Source organism: Tympanuchus pallidicinctus, unplaced genomic scaffold (genome assembly GCF_026119805.1).
Source record: "Tympanuchus pallidicinctus isolate F22 unplaced genomic scaffold, pur_lepc_1.0 scaffold15, whole genome shotgun sequence".
Lineage (NCBI taxonomy): Eukaryota > Metazoa > Chordata > Aves > Galliformes > Phasianidae > Tympanuchus > Tympanuchus pallidicinctus.
The window spans coordinates 25,947,007-25,968,279 of record NW_026294669.1 but is presented as its reverse complement, the minus strand read 5'-3'; the positions used below and the strand labels follow the sequence as shown (position 1 = coordinate 25,968,279).

The window sequence follows — 21,273 nt, the reverse complement described above, 5'->3', positions numbered from 1 at the left end:
CTGGTAAGTTATCTTTCTTCTAAGAGTTGTTGCTGGGAGATTAGGTTCCAGTTATCTGCAAGTTGGGATCACAGTTGTTTGATCTTCAGTACCCAGGCAGCATAGACTTCCTATTTAGAAGTCAGCTTTGTCTCTTAGGATGTGATATAGAAAAGGGAGCAATTAAGAGTATTTTAAGAATGATTGCAAAGTGTAATTGGATAAGTTGTCAATTTTAGAAATAGTTCTGGACTTACTCTTTCTGACCATGGGTTAATATGAGAGGTTTTTCTTAGGCTTAACCCTTTGAAGTCATCAAAGAGTAAATTTAAGGATGAAAAGGAGAACAGCAGTATTTTTAGTCAGTATGTTTGTTTTACATTGGTGTTCAATAATTTGAAGAATGAATAACATTTTAGAAGTTGAAAATTAGTCATTTGACTTCATTGAATCAGATCGAATTGGCCTGTCTCTATACACAACGTCTGTAGTCTACAGCACCTACTTCCCACTGATTACATGAGGAATATCTCATTCAGAGCCTTCCTACTGTGTCTAGAACTGACAGCCTTTCAAAACTCGTGAGTCCAAAGACACTCAGATATCAGTTAGATAATGATGGAGGTTCTTACAGCTTTTTTTGAAGCTATTGAGAGTCTATTTCTAAGTCTGGCTATATTTCAAGATCTAACAGCAGCAAAAAACAGACCTCCAAGGATTTGTGTCATTTTCTTTTGAAGCTTGTTAAGGGACTAGAATTCAAAATGTCACCTGTTCAAAAACATTAGGCAGAAAACTCCTTTCGTTTTTTTGATCCATCAACATATATAACAATTTCTCACTTAAATGATCTTTATTTATTTATTCATTCACTTTTCTTTTAGGCTGCTGCTCTGGTTCATATTTATACGGATGGATCTGTGCTTTTGACACATGGTGGAATTGAATTGGGACAGGGTATTCATACAAAAATGATCCAGGTAATAAATGATCCAAATATTAACGTACATTTTGCCTGTTACAAATAAACAATGGGAAATTTTTCTTCTTGCTTATTTAGTGTGCCAGATTAACCGTTTCTTCGTTATCATTGTTCTTGCTGCTTTGAATTGATAGAGTTGGGAAGCAAAGGTGATAGGGACAACAAAAAGACAGAAAATATGTTTATTATTTTTCCAGTGATATGTGAGGAGACTCATTAGAAATAAGATCTTTTGATCTTTAGGAGATGGTTCTATAATCCCTATTCTACTACAAAAGAAGTCAGTAATCACATAAGTGTACTGTCCAAAGAGATGATATTGCCATCATCTTTGTTTACTGGATAATTGGAATAATTGAGACATAATCTCTAAAGATAATTAGTGAGCTAATGAAAGCTTGGGATCTGGGCATGCATAATTTGTCCTCTGTCATAATCAGCAAAATCAGGATCTGAATGTTGGACTTCAGAACCTCAATCCAGAGTTTCAGTGCAGCTAAAACATTATTCTTCTGTGCTGTCTCTTTGTGCTCACAAACTCAGCAGAATGATTATCTGGAGGTTAGAAAAAGACTTGCTAAAACAGTATCTTTCCTAGTAGTACAGACTTCTAGCAAGTATTGGGGAACAGTTGAAATGTTTGGAATGTTTCTGAAATGAAGAACATGTTCTGCTTCCTGAAACAGGTTGCTAGTCGGGAATTAAACATCCCAATGTCATACATTCACTTCTGTGAAACAAGCACAACAACTGTTCCTAATGCGTGTGCTTCAGCAGGATCTGCAGGGACAGATGTCAATGGCATGGCTGTGAAGGTAAAGTATTTAGCTTAACAAAACACACTGTCCCTCATGGTATCTAATGTCTGCAAAACTTTTGGTGTTGTGACTCCATGGAAATTATTTGAGGTTATTAGTAGCACCACTAAGGATTGCCAAGAAAAAAATATTAATTGTTGATAGTAACCCAGCAATGGTGCTTATGAAATTTCAGAATATGATCTGAGCTTTTTTTCAGAAAGCTTACATTTGACCAAACCCTCGCCTCTTCAGACAGAAGCAAACTAGTCCTATACTCATTCTGTATTTTATTCCTGTTTTTTATCTACTTATTAGTAACAATTCCTGCCCTTTTAAATCAAGCCTTTATAAGGTTTGTGCATATGCAGTTAACTCCTTCCATGCTTTTTCTAAATTACAATAAAGGACATATTAATGAGGCACTAACTACAGTGTATCTTGAGTAAATGTATCTTGAGTAGTACTTTATTTGCCAAATTTATGTTTGTTAATCTTGCATTGCTTTCTTCTGATTTCTCTCCGTAACCAGGATGCTTGCCAAACTCTTCTGAAACGCCTGCAGCCTATCATTAACAAGAACCCAAAAGGCAACTGGAACGATTGGGTAAGAGATGTGAAACCTACTAAGTGTGTTTGTGTGCTTGCAGAACCTGTGACACGTTTTGTCATCTGTTAGTCTTTTAAGCCTGATAATCCTAAAGCTAAAAGCTTTAGAACATGTTGATTCACAGAATATTTGGAATGTAGGTGCTTTGGGTGCATGCAAAATAATCTCTAGATCATATCTGGGTTGGAAAGGAAGGAAAGCTATCTGTGGAGTCACATTTGGAGGTTCTTGAGTTTTTTATTCAGATAAAATGTTAGCTTGTGCAGTAGTGGGACTGTCCTCAACTTACTCTCAAACAGGCTGTTGCAAGAAGATTTTCAAGGTGTATGTGTACGTATACCTGTTTTTCTACAAGGCTGTTCTTTATTTTTCAGTAATCACAAATTCACAAATAAATGGAAACCTTCTCAACCTCATACTTATATCTGCCATGTGTGGTGTATTACAGAACTGCAAAAAAAAAAAAAAAAGAGCAAGAATACTTGCTTCTATTGCTCTGATATGTAATTCATTATAATATTAGTTACATTTGCTGTAAGTTAGTACAGAATTAATGCTAAAGCTGTTCATATTAATGGCCTGTATCTGGTGTCCACTTGAAGTAGCAACAGAATTTTAGGCAAGGCATTGTCTTAATTAAATTGCTTCTGCTACATCAGCTATTTCCATGAAGATACGTCTGCGAACCTGGCTGTGTTGTTATGTTAAAGGAAAGCATGTTATTTCTGATGACCCAATATTACTTGTTATCTACAGCCTGATGGCAATGACAATCCCTACACTGAGACATTTAGAGATTAGTACACTAGGGTGTTTCTTCTTATGGGATTAAATACTGTAGTAACTACAAAAAATAAAAGTATTATCTTGTCAGTATTAATTTTTGGCAACAGCAATTAATGTTGGGATACATGTGGTAACTTGATAACTGACAGCTATCTATGCAAAAAAAATAAAATCTAGTGCCAAATCCATGTGGATAATTCAGACACACCTAAAGCAGTAGCAGCAATAGCTAACCTAATAAATACTGTTAAACCATGCAGAGAAACAATTTTATGACTTGCAGAGAAAGTAAATTTAATATATTAAAAAACCCAAAACTTCTGACTTGTGAATCACATACTTCTGACGTGAATGTCGCTGAAATGAAATATAAGGTGTTATATCCATTTTTACGCCACTGGCTGAAGATCAGTGCAGGGAGCATTTCTCTTGTTAACTGTCATTTTTATGCTGATACGTCATGCAGATCTTTTGTCTCAGGGATGTATCAACCAGATCTATTCAGCTGACAAAGAGGGACTCATTTCTATTGAATCTGAACAGGAAAGTCAAGCAGGACCCTTTCTGACTCTGGTGTTACCAGCAGTAAAGGTTTTTTTAAGAACACTGCTGTTTGCAGGTCCATTCCCTATTGTATTACCAAGAGTTCAGGTTACTCCTTCAAGTGTGGTGGAGTGCTAAGGCACCATGTGCAGCTAAACATGCTTATAGTTTCTTTTTAAGTAAATGGATGCATGCTGCATTCCTTCCTTACTGGTTCCTTGGCTTACAACAAAACTCGCTGTATTTTACAGATTAAAGAAGCCTTTAAACAAAGTGTGAGTCTTTCAGCTACTGGCTACTTCAGGTGAAGTATTTTTGTTCCTTTAAAATGCATGGTCTTAAACACCAGGACTGATTTCTGACGATGCCAATTCAGTGGGTGTGAGACCCTGTCCAACTGTTCTTAATGGCTCAGCTTATATTTTATGTAAGTCTTTGATATGTGAGGAGGTTGGATTATAATGTTCAGGAGCTAATTTGTAGCTGGCTCTGTGCAGATTCTCTAGAAAGCATCAAGAGAATATTTCAACTTGTACTTGCTCCTTAATTCTTCCATTAGAAAATCAGGAAACACTGAGAAAGTGACTGCTGCCCATAATGGCAAATACACAAAGCAGGATACAGTTTATTTACTGAAAGCTGTATTACCATATACTATAAGTTGTGCTATATGTTCTTTACATTTTTCACCTTAAACATGATTACACTGCATTTTACAAAAGGGAAAAAAATATATGGCAGCTCTAGGACACACATCTGGAATCAGCAACCAAGTACACTTGTTATTTTAGATTTCACATGAAGTATTTTCAAACTTTTGTGCTTGTGTGCTTTTTCATGATACAAACATTGATTATTCATTGTGAGCTTTTTCTTACATCAGAGGCTATGATGAAAATATGGACTGGGAGAAAGGGGAAGGACAGCCATTCACGTACTTTCTTTATGGAACTGCTTGTTCAGAGGTTGAAATTAACTGTTTAACGGGAGATCACAAGGTAATAACTGAGCATCATGTTAATTTTGTAAATAATGTGGATGATCTTCCTCTAGACTTTTTTTGTCACTCAACATTCCAACAGCTTATCGGGCTTTGCATGAATAAATCACCTGTTTTCACTTGATAATAAGTGTATTCGTAGAGTGAATGCAAATTGGAGGAGTGCAGAATGATATCTGTGCAGTCTTGACTGCACATCTGGCAAATCTGTATCAATGTCATACCAGTTCACTTTTGGATTATGGCGGACATCTGGCATATTCTCTGCCTGTCCTTTCCCGTTAGTCAGCAAACAAATTACAGCAAAATTAAATATACAGGTAGGTGTTGTAGACTACTGATCATATGCCCACTATATGTACTTATTTCCTCGTGTAAATGGAAAAGGTCTGTGATGGCTAGCTCTGGCTAAAATTCCATTAGAGCTGAGACAAGCTCATTTTGCTTGTAATGAGGTATGGGGAATTACTTTGATATTGTGTACGTGTGGAAGAACATGCATTTCAGCATATATTGTTCCACTGAATACCAACTCTAACCCATATTGTGTTCTTATGCCTCTACCCTATCCATCTCTATCAGTGATATGACACTGAATTTTATTAACAGAACCTCAGAACAGACATAGTTATGGACATTGGATGCAGCATAAATCCAGCTGTGGATATAGGACAGGTATGTTCCAAGAGTTTCCTGCTGTCTGATTTCTGTTAAGCTGATAGTCTTATCTGAAATGAATATTTCTCTATTAATTTAGAAAACATTAATATGTCATATATGATATTACTAAGTTCTTTACTTGCAGTCTTTTCCCATTTGTGTCAGTGAGGCCTGGATTTTACCCATGATCTCTAATGTCAACCTGTAGAACTTCCTTCATGTATATTTGCTCACTGTCTGCCGGACTTAAATCTTGTTTGTGACCTGCATTCTCTGATTTCTCATGTTGTTTAATCTACCTTCCTACCTGTTAACAGAGAAACACCTTTCTTCATTGCAGGCTGGTCCACAGACTTCATCATTCATCATAAATGCACTTGTCTCTGATGTGAGAGAAAAGTATGAAAGCTTTTCCCATCATGATAGCCACAAAATGTTGAAAAATCCCCTTAGGCAAACAGGAAATAAATTGATCTTCTAAGAGCCGGAGATACAAATCAGTTCTTGCTACAGTTTTACCCATCTTAACAAACATGAGTACACAAATATTATGTCTTTTCTTATTTTAAGATTGAAGGTGCCTTTGTTCAAGGCATTGGACTTTACACAATGGAAGAATTGAAGTACTCTCCAGAAGGAGTCCTGCGTACTCGGGGTCCAGATCAGTATAAGATCCCTGCTGTTTGTGATATTCCAGAACAGTTTAATGTTTCCCTGCTGTCATCTTCCCAAAATCCGTATGCCATCTATTCATCCAAGGTAAGCAAATCATCTTAGATCTCAGGACAATCAGAGAAATAAATACAGAAACGTATGTCTATATATGCAAGATATGAGGTTGGATGACGTGTGTTCCAGGATCCTAAGAGAGCTGGCTTGTATGATTGCCAAACCTCTCTTCATCATACTTGAAAATTCACAGCTGTTAGGTGAAGTCACCGATGACTAGAAAACAGGAAGCAATCACTCCCATTTATAAGAAAGGGAGGAAGGAGAACTCAGGGAACTACAGGCTGGTGAGTCTCACCTCAGTTTCTGGGAAGATCATGCAACAGATCCTCCTGGAAGACGTGTTGAAGCACATGAGGTACAAGTCAGGTAATCTGAGACAGGCAAGATTACCAACATAAGGTCATTCTTGACCTATGTAGTGATCTTCTATGATGGAGTGATGGCATTGGTGGACAAAGGGAAGGCAACTGATGCCATCTACCTGGATTTCTGCAAGGTTTGACATGGTTCCCCTATGATGCCCTTATCTGTAAATTGGAGAGATACTGATTTGAAGGGTGGATTGTTTGTTTATTGGATTTGGAATTGGTTGGCAAGTCGCAGCCAGAACTTTTCTCAGCATAGCTTTCATGGCTTACAAGTAGTAATCATAGGGTTTTGTTAACAAGCTGTTCACAGAAGTTGCAACGTAAATTTAAAATTTTTACATCAGTGATAGACTGATGGGTTAGAATGAAAATAATCAAGAAATTAATAGAGAATGATAATGACTATGAGAGTATGTGCATTGTGTTAAGCAATGAGATATAGGAATGTGTATGTGTACTTATATATGAGATAAGCTGAACTATTTAACTGGTAGAATCATTGCTTCAATTTACACCGGTAAATATTCTTGTCAGTTGCAAGTAGTAACAGCATATCAAGATGAAGGCAATTGTGCAAAATTTCAGCTGTTTCAGATATTAGTTATGCTTTTAGAATTCAGTAGAATAGCATGACAGGAGTAGGAAACATGTTTTTAAAGTAAAAGTTATTAAAGAACAAGTAAGTCCTTTAAAATTATTTAAAGCTGTTTTTGTGACACATAATTAGATTTATTTTTTTAATATTGTCTACGTTATGTAGTTACATAGTTGGTTCTATAAAACTGATGCTAGTATCCCTCTTCAAACACTTTTTACCCTTTCCTGTGAACATCTATAATTACCCTAAGAATTCACTGTCTTAAGGAAGTGTGATTCTGTCTTCATGCAGCGTGTTTGGGGAAGACGTTTGTTTCTCTAATCGTAGCAAGCAGATTGCAATTGCAATATCTCAGTCAAACTCAGGTTAAGATATTCAGTATTTCAGAAGAAAGTATCCAGAGGAAACGTAGATTTTACCTACTTTTGCGATAAGGAACAAATGTGACTCATGTCTGAATCAGTAAGAGAATGTAAAGACCACTAAGGTGTTTCCTTTTCTATGGTGAATTAGTGTGAGTTCTGACTTTTTTCTAATCTGTTCCTGCTACTGGATTGAGAGTGCTTTAATTTAATCTGTCACTTATTATAAATTTCCATTCAGCAAGAAGGCAAAAATATTTTAAAATCAGAAGCCAGTATCTGAAGCCAACCTTTTTAGGTCCCTGGAAGCATCCAGCAGCAGCAGACTTGACATCACCTAAGTCTGCTTATAATAAATTGAAGAAAAGCATACTAAAGAATGAAGTGCTTTGAGTCGCTATCATCTGAGCTTTTCAATTGATATTGCTGTGACATGTATTTCTCATTTGCTCAACCTTTATTTTCCCAGGGGTTAGGTGAGGCAGGACTTTTCTTGGGATGCTCTGTGTTCTTCGCATTGAGGGATGCAATAACTCGTGTGAGGAATGAAAGAGGACTAAAAAAGACCTTTGCCCTGAACAGCCCTCTGACTGCTGAACAAATACGAGCAGCCTGCACAGATGACTTTACGAAGATGGTAATAGGTAGGTGGGGGGGTGATCTGTTTAATTATGTCTGAGTAAATGTAACAAAATAAGCTTTTGGCATCCCTGAGTGGTGAGGTGCCTAATGATGTTCCAGCTGGGAATGCGTTATATAGAGCAATACCATAGAGCCCTTTCCACTGAAGGCTCCTTCAAAACTGAAATATCTGGTAACAGGTCCCACACAACTAAGTTATTCCAGCAAATTCATTTCAAGCATTGTTCTGGAATTATCTGATTTTGAATAATCTTTCTTTCCCTTTAAAACATTTTTTTTTTCCCCTTCTCTTCCTGAAGCCTCCTCTTTTCTTCTGCATGGCAAATTCCATAGCCGTTCCTTAAATAACTTGTATTACCAGTGTGTGCTAAATAGTAGATCAGTCTCTGAGCAGTTCCATCCTCCTTCGAAGTTTCCCACCAACTTCACTCTGGCACTGTTACTTCTTTGTGGTACTCCTTGCTATGTCCAGAGCTCTGTTGGAGAAAAGAGAGCTAACAAAAGAATACAGAAGAAAAACAAATGAAGTGATACACTTTCAATAATTCTAACCCTTCAGATTCACTGTTTTCTGCAGCTGTTCACTGTTATCTTATTCCCTCTGCTGTGGCCATTCTTTTTCTACTTAGATTTAGATTTAGTCTATAAAATCTGTGAAGCAAAGTTCTGGCCAGTCTATGCTTTGGCACATCCAGGCTGTGTCCCAAACCTTTGCGGCTTTGGCGCAGAAACTTATGAGCTCTCGCTTACAAATTACTTTTCTTTGGTTGTGGTAGATGTCACTGACCCCCAGATCAGTAGGTATATGGACTTGCTATCATTACAAGAATTTGAAGGAGGTGAGGTCCACAAATGCAGAAGCTATGCTTCTCTGTCCCTTTTTCATCCTGAGCTCAGTTTTACCTTCCTTCTAGACATCATCTCTAGGTATCTCCTGTGGAACACCCTGCTGGGCAACTTAAAGGCACCTGATAAGGACAGTATTCAGAGTTTGTCAGTCAAATAATATTAACATGTAATTCTTTTCATATCTTGTTTGTTTTCTTAGATGACAAATGATGAATCTGCTTTCTTCACTCCTTGGGCCAGAGTGCATCAGACCTGAACAGAATTCCAACTATTGATTTCCTGCTCCAAAGCACACTAATCAACTCACATAAAATAAAGTATTTTCGCATTTTCAGAATAGAAGCATATATACATTTAAAAAAAAGCACATTACTCTTCTGTCAGTCTTCATCTTTGGTCTGGTATACTTACTACACCACTCGAGTTATAGCATTTAATTATTAGAAATACATCTCCAAACATACTTAGTCCACATGTCATGCAGTGCAGGTCTTTGCAGACATCTTGGTTGAAAAATTGGAACTTTGTTTATTAAATTAAATATCTTTCTGATAGCAAGTGATTTGTAGTAAAGTGATTTTAGATTTGTCTTGGTACAGACATCTTTGTGTTAAGAATATACGCGGAACTAGTAGTATGATTTTCTTTTGCTATGCCAGGCAAATTGGTATGACCTATACAGATAGGACATTGATTTTGTCTTCAAAACTGGAAGAGTCACTTAGATGTAGTTTCCCATTAAGGCTTTCTTTTTGTCGTGGAACAGTTCAAAAGCCTCTGAATTTAGTGGGAAAATTCATGTGGAGTTCAGTGTACTTTTAAATAGAGGCCTGGATGAACCTGTCTCTGGAAAGGATTCTTAAACAGTGCTTAATCCTGTTCTCTGCGCTGTACTGAGTCGTGAGAGTAAGTTAAGAGCTTTTCTTTCGCTCTTGAGCATTACCGTGATAAAAAAGACAAAAACAAAATAACAGAAAACAGTTTAAAAACTGCAAAAGATATCTGCAAATATTGATCATCTGATGCTGCCTAGGCAGCAGACAAGTAGTAGCAGCTGGAGACAGGAAAATATAAAGCAGCACTGTTTAAAATGGTAACAAATTCTGGTGATAATAAATTTGAAGAATGTATTTATTTGTAATATAAGACAAGTTCAAGAAATTGTATAGAATATATTGAAATGAATATATTATGGAAGCTCCAGTCACCGTTTTCTCATTTCAGCGTTAGAATCCATAGAATTGAGCTCATGGAAAACTTCAGCCTTTCTTCTTGTTAAAGTGCAAAGTGGAAATTTCAATTCTGAATGTATTCACACGTACCCACAGATAACCAAAAGTCTCTGGCATTGGGATTTAGGGCTTTGATGTAAGATGCATCATAACAGAGAAATCATTACGTTTTCAGTGTATGTATGTATGTTTCAGAAAGTAACACTTGAAAAAATTGTACTAGATTCATAGAATCATAGAATCACCAAGGTTGGAAAAGACTCGCAAGATCACGCAGTCCAACCATGTACCCATCACCAATAGCTCTCACTAACCCGTGTCCCTCGACATGTTATTTCATGAAGTCGAACAGTCACACGTTGAACATGTGATTTCTGTGAACCTCTGCATCATTTGTTCCTGACTGCTGTTTATGATGAAAATTAGTGGCTCTAATTGTTTCACACATTGGTTTGTGGTCTCTCATTTCACTTCTTAGTTTACCACCAACTATTTTCTCTTCTTTCCTTTTATAACCTGGTATTGTATTTGTGAGGGAAACCAAGATAGCTGGTTGGACTTCTTTTGTTTTGCCTATTAAAATATAAATATTTACTGCAATTTGTGACTCTGTGGTCTCTGAGTGGGTGAAATTCGTCTGCTTAAACTTGGGGATTGAGTGCTATTTTAGGCATGATAAGACAGCAGAGAAATAGGAGAGCAGTTAAAAGAAATGACATTGTAACTGGAGACCAAAATGCTTATAGTAGGTCATCTGAAAGGACACTAGAAGTGTGGGTTAGGCAGCTGAAGCCTTCTTGTTTTTTAACTTCTTTTTCTTCATTTTCATTGTATTGCTTTGGGTCTTATATATGTTAAGAAAAGTAAAAAATAAATGAATGTATGTGCTGCTGACATTATTGGCCTTTCTGTTTGCAGAGATCTTTTGCTGTGTGGGCTTGTTAGTGACAATTTGCAACTCCATGTGTCAGTAATAGCTCCAAACTAAGGGTAAATCCCAGGATATGCTGAAATAGAGAGCATATGAAATCAATGTATTGTGGAAAGGTCACTGTCTGTGGCTCTCCTATGTACCTATTTTTCATAATGCATGCTGGTAAATTCCAGACAAGTCAATTATTGTACAAATTGTGGCCCAACTCTTACACACAATGATGTCACCCCACCTGCCATGCTGAGCTGTTTATACACTTGGGATTCATTGTGTTCTAGTCCTATGCTTTGCTATCTGCAGTACAGATCACATCTGCTTATCAGTATTTCTCAGCTACTATTAGCAAAGATTCCTTCCTGCCTCTTTACAAGTGACACCGTTTTCTATTTGTCTCAGTGAAATCCAGCTATGTGCTAAACATGTTTTGTGGATGTTTGTTTTTAATAGAAAGATACTAATCTTTTGGCTTTAAGATTTTGAAAAACTGCATGAAAGCTAGAAATATCAGCTATTAAACATCCTTTTGTTGACGCTATGCCTATGAGGGAAATTGTGAAATGAATTTTTTTTTGAACAGAAGAGTGTTGAGGAGGTGGGTATTTTCTGTGCTCTTGTTATGTTTTTAGTATTAAAGATTTGCAGACTCAAGGAGCTGCGCAAGCAAAGCGTTAGGTCTCCAAAGGCATGGTGCATTGGATGGCTGTCGACACATTAATATATGTTGTGCAGAAACACCCCAACTGGAAATGGCTGTTAGAAACTTTTTTCTTGTTTTTGTGGTAGAGAATTATTTCTGTAAATATCTATCTTCACTCACTCCCAAGCTATGGCTGGAGAATCTTAAGCACCTAACATATAGGTACTAAATTCTGATTTGGAGTCTGTTGCTCTAAAATGTAGATATTGCATAGCCAAAGTCCAGTATTACGTCTGCTTATTTCTCGTCTTTTAATCCTGCATGTGGTATGTGCAACACATTAGGAATACCACAGTAGTGCTGCATTTGGCAGAATTCAATAGGGCTTTTGCCTGCAGTACCTTATGACTTCACTTTTTCGTTGTTCGTAATTCTCATGACATACTTGAGGGGCTAAAACAATCAGCACGTAGCTCTGCTGAGAATGATTTCCTTCTAATGGGAAAAAAAGTGGGGAACTGACTACTTTGTCTTACAATACTAAACTGTTTCTAAATGAGAGACGCTTTTGCCGTATAATATAAAAAAAGTGATATGTACATTTAAAAAAGTCATGCACATAAATTCTCAATTAAAAAAAAAAAAAAAGCTAGCTGTAATAAAGCATTTTAAGATTAATGACCTAGTTTACTAAATGTGAATCTGGAGTAAATAGATAAGACACTAGAATACCAGATCAGGATTTGGAGTATCTTTCTCTATGAACTTAGCACATATGGTATATCATATAGGGTGTGATCAACTCGTGTCAACTGCAGCAGTCAGGCTATTGAGTTGGAGTGGCATATAGATAATCAGTAGGAAATTTTGAAGTTTATGCAGTAGTAATCCTGACTGTTGAAACCTGGTTATAGGAAGACAGTAGCTATAACGCCCATCAGTGATATACTAAATGAGAAGCACAGGTTTTAGCTTTAGGCGTTCCTACCTAATCTAAAGTTCAGAGCATTAAAAAGAGGCCTCCAAGTTATAGTTCAAACCCAGGAATCCCCTCCAACAGATAGCTTACCGCTTAGGTTGCAAAGTTAGAGTTAGAGGGGATCTTATTCTTTTCAAATTATTGCTCATCAGAGAAGAGTTATTGTGCAGAGCGCAAGTAGAAAGTCTGGTGAGCCAGCACCTTAAAATGCATTACTTGCTGTGAAAGTGCATAGCTTACGCTGACTCCTCCCTTATCTACTTGATTTGATGCTCAGTCTGAAAATAACTTCTGTGGGACATAGAGCAAGTTTAGTTGACTTGAGTCAGAGTCATATGACCTAGATGAGGAGCATGTAGTATTTCATTAATTTCTCACAGTATATAAAACTTCATTTTTCAGATATTAATGCAGCAGCATGGCTTGCCATGACAAACAACCAGATGACCTTGTCTTTTTTGTGAATGGCAAGAAGGTAAGTTTTTAAAGGCTGTTTTTTTCCCTTTGGAAAATTGCTGCAATATTTACTGTTTATTTTATACTGCAAAGCTGTTATTCTGGAGCAATATTTCATTCATAGGTAAGCTTCTTGTGGATTTGATCTTCCTTACAGCATCCTGTTTTCTCCTGAAGGAGTTTGTGGGCTTTTCCTGTCTTTGCTGTGAACTGGGTAGTTGGATTTCTTTATGGTTTCAATTCAAAGCTGAGAATTTTTAAATTGCCACTGTAAGGAAACAAACTTGAGCATTAATTAATCTGAGAGAAATTTCAAGATCTCATCTCTGTAACTGTTATTTTTGCTTACATTAGCTCAGTATTTTCTGTGCACTCATAAAAATTAGGCAGTCTATTTGTTGCATTAGTGACTTTATACTTCATTACCTGGAATTTTTAGAATTATAACTAGTTATTATTTACTAAAACCTTACAGTAACATACTCCTCATGTTGATAATTGGAGCGAACACCGCTAGTACAAAGGATATGCTGTTTGCTAATATAATTTCAGAAATTTACAAAAAGAATATAAGAGGTTGCTTTTTCTGTTCTTAATGTCAAAAGCTCACATTTCATTTTCAAATATATTGTCATCTTTTCTGATTTTCCAGTTTAATAAAAAGTGAGTTCCTATTAAAAAAGATATCACCCAATATATATTAAAAGCTGGAATAAAATAATTTGACTACTATGTGGGTTTTTTGTTTGTTTTGTTGTTGTTGTTGTTGTTTTGGTTTTTTTTGTTTTTTTTAAGTTGCCATAGATTTTTCTCTTGTTTGGTCAATATTTTTATATTCTCGAGCAAGAGTACTGGCATAAAAATAAATAAATATATAAAGGTTTCAGGTGGATTGTGGAAAAGTGGTTCAAATTTTTGTCTTTTTAAAAATCTCTTTGTATGTGCCAACAATGCTTAAATGCATTCTTTTTGCGGGGAAAAAGACACCAAAACTGAATTGTTGAACTCTTTTATATTTTCTATAGAAGTTTCACATATTACTTGTTGCTATTTAACCAGTTGAAAAAGATATGATCCTGAATAGCCTATGTTATTACCATCCCTTTATCTTAGGTGAAAATATTTTTGAAGCTCAGAACATTTCCTTTTCCTATGCTGGTTGTTCCCTTCTTTGGTGAAGGTGAGAGGTTACTGTAGTGCTTTTAGTAATTTCTGAATTCCACTGAACAGTGTTCCTGAACTAGCTGAAGCTGGTAAACTGGGACATGCTGCTGATATAGGAAAACTGTTGAGAGAAGCCTGAAGTGAGATCTCTCTTCATTCTGCATTGATAGGTCTTAAAATATGTTTTCATGCTTTCTGGGTTAGTATAGTATCATACACACAAATTCATGGCTTTAAAACTAAGGGATTTCTGATTCATGCTGCTATGAGTCGACAAAGGGTCTAGTAAAAAGAGGGGGTCTATTCTTTTCCACCCAGTGTGTACTTAGCCTCTTTTCCTTCTCATTTTTCTGAATAAGCCATGATTTCTAATACTTTAAATACATATTTCACCAATACTACCTGACACATTTGTTGATATATCTACAGATTGTGATCAAGTGTCAGGATCCTGTTGCTGAACAAACAGACCTCCTTAATGCACAATCACAGCATTTCGGTGTCAGTTAATCCTTGTGAGAAGGTTATGTCCACTCCCTAACACATAATCACTCTTTTTTTTTTTCCCTATGATGCAGGTAATTGAGAGGCAGGCAGATCCTGAAGAATTACTTCTGTACTATCTAAGAAAGGAACGTATCCTTTTGTTTGAGCTCTGCCTTTGAATTCTGCAATTCTGTGAACTACCATAATTGAGGATTTGTTTGACTTTGGGAACAGAACAATAAGTAGAACTAAGACATCTCATGTTGCATTTGTTCTTGGCAGTGCAATCCAGTTCTTTATGTGCATTATTTGTTTGGTTCCGTGTGTTTAACATCATGAATTCTGAGTGTAACTCTTCTAGGTCCTACCCAAATGCTTCTCTACAGCTTCTCAAACAACAGAAAAATCTTTCAGTTCATTTGCCATTAAAATTATAACTAAAGAAATAAATACACAATTTCCTTTATAGTAAACCATTTATTTAGACCCCAGTCCCTTAAAGAATTCTGTATAAGCATATTTTCTTACTATCTTCTTATCTTTATTTTTTGTCAGTTGGGAATTTTCAAGTTCCTAAACTTATAGACTTCAGTGACAGTTATTCTAAATAAAAAGATGCCATGCATGTTGCAAAATTAAGCATCTGTGTTAGCATTTGAGGTCCTTTTTGAGAAAGCAAAACAACATTAATGTAAGGAGTAAGTGGAGAAGGGCAGTAGTGGAAAATACTTTACAAGCTGTAGCTTTTTTATTAACTTGCATTGTTCAGGAATTCGGTGGAATAATTAGCATCTTTTTAACAGTAAAGCACAGTATGATTACTATAATGATTACAAGTATGATTACATAATGATTACTAGTAAGAATGCATGGGAGTACAAAAATTGCACTGAGTGCAGGAACATCTGGAAACATGATGAAATTAATTTGTAAACATGATCTAGTACCAATAAGCAAAATGGATGAAAATGTGCTTACCCAGTGGGAAGAGCAATACGACTGTCTATCATTCTGATGAATGGAGGAGTTAAGATGAAATGAGTTAGTAGGTTCCATGGTCTTCATGGCACCATGACAACAGAGGGATAGACTGTGAATTAGATGGAAAAAAAAAAGGTGGAACTTCTATGCTGCAGATAATGGACAAAGTCCATTCTTACAGAACTTTGTCTTGTGCATGGGTATTGTGCTCCATTTTGGGTACTGTACTCCTTTCATGAAGCAGCAGTGGAGACATACTGAAATCTGAAACAGAGGATACAGATAATTATGTATAAAGCTTAAGAAAGTGTTACAAATAAGGCTCATCAGAGAACCTATTGCTGGATTTCTTCAACATGTTCCAATTACAGGGTACTGATTTTCAGTATTTTGGGGCTTCACCAGGTATTGACTATCAAGACTGAAAACTTCTGTGTTAGAAGTTTGCCTTGCCCTCATTTCTCTCCATTCTTACCCTTCTTATCTCTTTATGTGTTTTACTTTCATCTATCTTGTACACTTTTTTGTGTGTGTCTGGAGCTATCTGGTTCAAAGATCCCTCCGGTTTTGCTCGTGTACGTAAAACAAGGGAAACTCAGCAGAATGTAAAGAAAAGAGGACTTCTTCATCTTATATTTTATTTCTTTAACAGTCTCCTTTTGCAGTCCGTCTCTCAGGAACAAAGTATGGCTGTGGAGTAGGAGGCTGTGGTGCATGCACTGTGATGTTATCTACGTATGACCCAGTTGCCAAGAAGATTCGGTATGCTCACACTGATATTTGAAAAAACTCATGTTCAGTTGGAAATGCTTGGTTTCTTTCCATCTAGACAGATCTTGGGTAATTCTGGTACATATCTAAAAGCTTTACCTATAGACTTTCTCCACAAAAGAGATTCCAGAGTTGGTCCCACTGTGATGCAATAACAATGAGATCCCAAGTCTCAAATCTTTGTCAAAAAAAAAAAAAAAAAATCCAACAAAACAAAAAACAGCCAAACAAAACAAAAAACAAAAAATAACCCACCACCACCAATAAAAAAGCAGACAAAAAAACAAACAAAAACTTCCACCCCAGCTTTCTGGAGAACTGATATTTTAAAATTGTGTTCTTTATAATCTGATATTTCTCCAGCCTTCTAATCACCTGCTTCTCCTGACTCTTTTGTGCTTATTTGAATATGTATCATTTTAGTGAGTCTTTACTAGACAACACAATGAAATGTCCCATATTTCCCATAACCATTGCTAAAATCTCCGTGGGCTTCAGCATTGAACACGTTCTATTGTCATTGTACAGTTTTGTCTGCAGCCAAGTTAGATGTTTTAATTTCTTTCTCTCCCTGGCTCTTGAAACTTACATTTATAAATGTTGTGTCTGACTTTCTCACATCCTACTCTCCTCAGGTTTTAATAAAGCATATATTTGGGTTTTTGGGTTGTTTTTTTTTTTGTTTGTTTGTTTTTTAACTTAACCTTTCTCTTTTTTAATTAAGAAAGCTTATTGCTTTGTGTAGAAAGAAATCCCACCAGTGGGAACTGTGCATGCTCTCACAGTTCAAGTGAAGGATTTTGTATTCTTGTGCCACAGTGTCTTTTTATAGCCCAGTAGCTGAAGTATATACCCTTTATTTCTTCCTCCATAACCCATATGATAAGGCTGTTTAACACCAAAGTTCTCCTTTACTCCTCAAAGGCACCATCCTGCTAATTCCTGCCTGCTCCCCATATGCTCACTGCATGGTGCTGCTGTTACTACTGTGGAAGGGGTTGGAAGCATAAAAGACAGGATTAATCCAATTCAGGTGAGAACATGCTGGACTGTGTAATACAGACAGATAATGAGATTTTCTTGTCTTATGTCTGTAATGGAGATGGGAGTTGTGAAAAGGTACTGTAAGTTTGTACAATGCAGAATCTCTGAAAGAATTCTAGAAACTCTGAGTTTTGTCTGATCTTTTTAGATGAACAGGAGTTATTGGGAATTCGGATAATAATTGCTGTGTTGTTGTTGGTCTGGTGTGGGTACAGGAAATGAAATAAGGAGCATGCAAGGAGTTTTCCCTAATGTACTGCCATGCAGGGATTATATCACAATCTCCACGACACAGGCCTGTCCATTCCTGTGTTTTGTAGCATGGCAATTTTCAGCAAGGATTAGGAAGAAGAACAAAGAGCACTGCTCAGTTTCAGTTATTACACCAGTATGGCGTCTAGCCAGCTCACTGGGGACAACATAATGCTTATGTTGCAATACATGAGGAGTTACCCCAGGTGGCAATTAGATTGACCAATATTCAAGTAGATGCATCTTTCCTGTGTGCCAGAAATTTCCCTTAGATTAGATCAGCTCTGTACTTCCTTCAGTCTACCTCATCCCTGAAAAGCATGGTCCGGACACATTGATTTAAGAATTTTCTGTATTTTTTTTTCTCAGTATCATTTTCTAAGGATATTGTCTCTGGGATTGGTCTGCAGTGAAGCTTTGACTGATGAGTTGTTATGTTCTGGCCTTCATGATCGTGGTGGATATTTAAACTCGAAGTCTTGGGTTCTCATTCTGATCTCATGTCAAGGAATTTAGGTCATGAATGTCAAAGTATAATACTGTGAGACAGCATTATCTTTTACAAGATGTTTGCTCTGAGAATTTTCTCATGAATGGTCATGGTGGGATAGCAAAAAAGCTGCTACTAGTCTAATGTCTGTTGATAACAAATTTGAAAACGGTTATTCAGAAAGCCAGTGAAGCCATATGTTTTGTCCTAGGAAAGACTTGCCAAATGCCACGGCTCCCAGTGTGGCTTCTGCACCCCTGGAATGGTGATGTCCATATATGCTTTACTGAGAAGCCATGTGAAACCTTCCATGGAACAGATAATTTCTGCTCTGGATGGTATGTCTCAGACAGTAAATTTTAAAAAGTAAGATGAGACAATAAATATTAACTGGGATAGCAAGTATGATTTGACACAAAAGCAGTAGATGATGTTTGAAAGTGTGTTTTGTTCTAACTACTGTAGTCTTAAGAACATCTTAAAATTCATTGAGTCCTGACTATGTATTTCTGAAAATCATTTAGAACTGTTTTTATAGTACTCCTACATCAGCAGCCTCAATATAATGCAATATTATTTCAGTGTTACAATCTATATAATCAAAGATAGATTCTTTTTTGTCTTCGGTGTAAGTACTTCACCTACCAATAACATAAAATCCCTATTAAAAATTTTAACAGACAGCTGCAGGGAAGATACAAGACATGACATTGTATGTCGACTCTTCAAATTTACTATAACAGATGAAGCAACTTGAATTCACTTTCTATCCCAAGTTTGCTAACAATCCCACAGTTCCCGAAAATATTTGACCCCTCCCATTAAACAGTTTTAACTTCATGAAAGAAGCACCAGAAATTTCAGCAGAGATTTTCCTACTGCTTTTAACTGTATGTGAAAACGATGATACTGGCCAATGGCAGTAGATTTTTGATTGGATTATAAAACCCAAAGATTATAGTGATAGTAGTAGCAATAGTAGTAGAGTAATACTAGTATTACCTCTTGGGTGCTTTTTGTCATATATTTTTGACATATATTTATAAAAAGTATTTCATATTATTATTAGAACAATTCCTTCCTAAAACAAGGAATTTCAATCATATATCATAATCACTATTAAAGTAATATTTCTTATTTTTGCAGATATGGTTTTTCCCATTAGGGAGTTAGGGACATAATTTTCAACATTTCATATCTACAGATTTCAACCCACACCATTTCAAATTCTGTCAGTGCTTCCGAACATTATTACAATTTCTTATGTTTCATTATGTGCTTTATTTCAGGTAATTTATGCCGTTGCACAGGATACAGGCCAATTATAGACAGCTATGCATCTTTTGCTAAGGTGGGTCAGTGTTTGTGAATGTGTTTGTTATTTTGAGACCGTTGATGGGATCTGAAAAGTCTGAGGCTTCCTGAAGAACCTGCCTGAAATCTATCTTAATTTGGAAATCCTTTTTGGTTGAGCCTTTGGAAAATCTGACACTTTGTTTTCAAATGTGCTAAGTACTTGCAGTTGCTGCTGACTTTAACTTTTGCATGTACTCTTGCAATGAACTTAAGAATCCTTTACATCAGCTTCAGCCACTTTGATCCAGGTGCCATTGAAACAATTGTGAGCTTTTTCCATTCACCGTATGAGTAAAGACATTCAGGTACCCAAAAGGAACTCACTCGTAGGGGCCCCAAGGTTCACGAGATCTCCTGGATGAACTTATCGTCTGAATGATTAAGTCTGCTTTAAAACAGGAAAAATCAAGGTGGTAATTTACAGATAAATATAAAGTTGCTTTGTTGGTTTTATAGAACAGGATATGATTTCTTTAGGAGCAAACATGCTGCCAGCTGAGAGGAACTGGAAAATGTTGCTTGGATCAGGAAGAACTTGGGTGCTCATCTTCTGCAGGAGTTCGGGTAAGATACATTGAATGTTTTTTTTGTTTGTTTTCATTATCTCCTATTTGCATTACAAAATTTGGAGAACATGGATTATTTTTCCTGTCCTTGAATGTTTAACCCAGACTGAATTTCATGCTTTGGCTGTTAGGGAATAGTAGCATAAACATATTTGCATTTCTGCACTGTCAGAATGAAAATTACAGTGCAGAGTGGCGTGACTTATTTAGTGACTTTTTTTAGTGAGTGTGGATCTCACTATTGCACATTTAAGTCTACTGAGTTCTGTGGAGAAGAAAACTTTTGAAAAGAGACACTTCCCTTAAAAAAGCTGGTTTTAACATGAGGTTGGATGCCTGTAACAGAAGTTCTGCAACCATCAGCATGGCTTGTTTGTGTGTTCTTGAGACACCAACTCTGAGGAAACAAAGCTGTCCCTGTGTGATATTAGTTTGTGCTTCTGAAGATTTTCATAAACCTTATTATGTGTTAGTGTATGCAAGATCCTTAAGGAGGATGTGTCTTTTACATTCTACTGTAATTGATATATTGGAATTGCTTGAAAACAGCAAGAAAGAAGAAAAATATATTGTTTTATTCTTACTCTGTATATGGCACACTTTAAAAATCACCCATGATTCTTCTGGTAAAAATCCAAGGGATCAATAAAAGTACAGACAGGCAATTCTTTGTGTGCATATCAGAATTTGTTGTGTTTATCCACCTGCAAGAAGAGATGACAGTGCCCTAATATAACACTTCCTTGTTTCGTGATGGGAAGTTGGATTCCACAGATGTAATTATTCTGGCTGCAAAAATTTAAGGAACTCTAAAGCAACTCTCTGAAGTAAAATGTCATACGTATTTTGTCAGTGAAAAACCTTAGGCAAGCAAACTGTATCTGCATGTGTGTTTGTGCACCTAAATGTATTGTCTCTGCCTGTGTAAGTACTTAAATTGTTGGCCAGCTTCTGCCACAGTTGTTTGAAGCACAAATCTAGCAATGTGGTAGTTGCTGGTTATAGAACAGCACTTCT

The 21,273-nt window shown here is 36.4% G+C and overlaps 2 protein-coding genes across 4 annotated transcripts in view; both read left to right on the top strand.

The window, feature by feature from the left end:
* Window positions 1–10,740, top strand: part of AOX1 (aldehyde oxidase 1) — a 39,722-nt gene extending 28,982 nt beyond the window's left edge. The window contains exons 27-35 of the mRNA XM_052676406.1: window positions 864–959; window positions 1,648–1,776; window positions 2,291–2,365; window positions 3,949–4,001; window positions 4,581–4,695; window positions 5,307–5,372; window positions 5,928–6,116; window positions 7,887–8,054; window positions 9,108–10,740. Coding sequence (XP_052532366.1) covers window positions 864–959; window positions 1,648–1,776; window positions 2,291–2,365; window positions 3,949–4,001; window positions 4,581–4,695; window positions 5,307–5,372; window positions 5,928–6,116; window positions 7,887–8,054; window positions 9,108–9,164 — 948 coding nt within the window. The 3' untranslated portion in view covers window positions 9,165–10,740. The remainder of the gene's footprint in view (window positions 1–863; window positions 960–1,647; window positions 1,777–2,290; window positions 2,366–3,948; window positions 4,002–4,580; window positions 4,696–5,306; window positions 5,373–5,927; window positions 6,117–7,886; window positions 8,055–9,107) is intronic.
* Window positions 7,938–21,273, top strand: part of LOC128077316 (aldehyde oxidase 2-like) — a 48,046-nt gene continuing 34,710 nt past the window's right edge. The window contains exons 1-8 of one of the 3 annotated variants that reach the window (XM_052676381.1): window positions 7,938–8,061; window positions 13,093–13,165; window positions 14,889–14,946; window positions 16,443–16,539; window positions 17,473–17,581; window positions 18,546–18,672; window positions 19,624–19,685; window positions 20,168–20,254. In XM_052676381.1, the coding sequence (XP_052532341.1) occupies window positions 13,109–13,165; window positions 14,889–14,946; window positions 16,443–16,539; window positions 17,473–17,581; window positions 18,546–18,672; window positions 19,624–19,685; window positions 20,168–20,254 (597 nt within the window). In that variant the 5' untranslated portion in view covers window positions 7,938–8,061; window positions 13,093–13,108. Of the gene's footprint in view, window positions 8,062–13,092; window positions 13,166–14,285; window positions 14,327–14,888; window positions 14,947–16,442; window positions 16,540–17,472; window positions 17,582–18,545; window positions 18,673–19,623; window positions 19,686–20,167; window positions 20,255–21,273 lie in introns of those variants that run through there. The other 2 variants (XM_052676382.1, XM_052676383.1) reach the window with 2 other exon arrangements.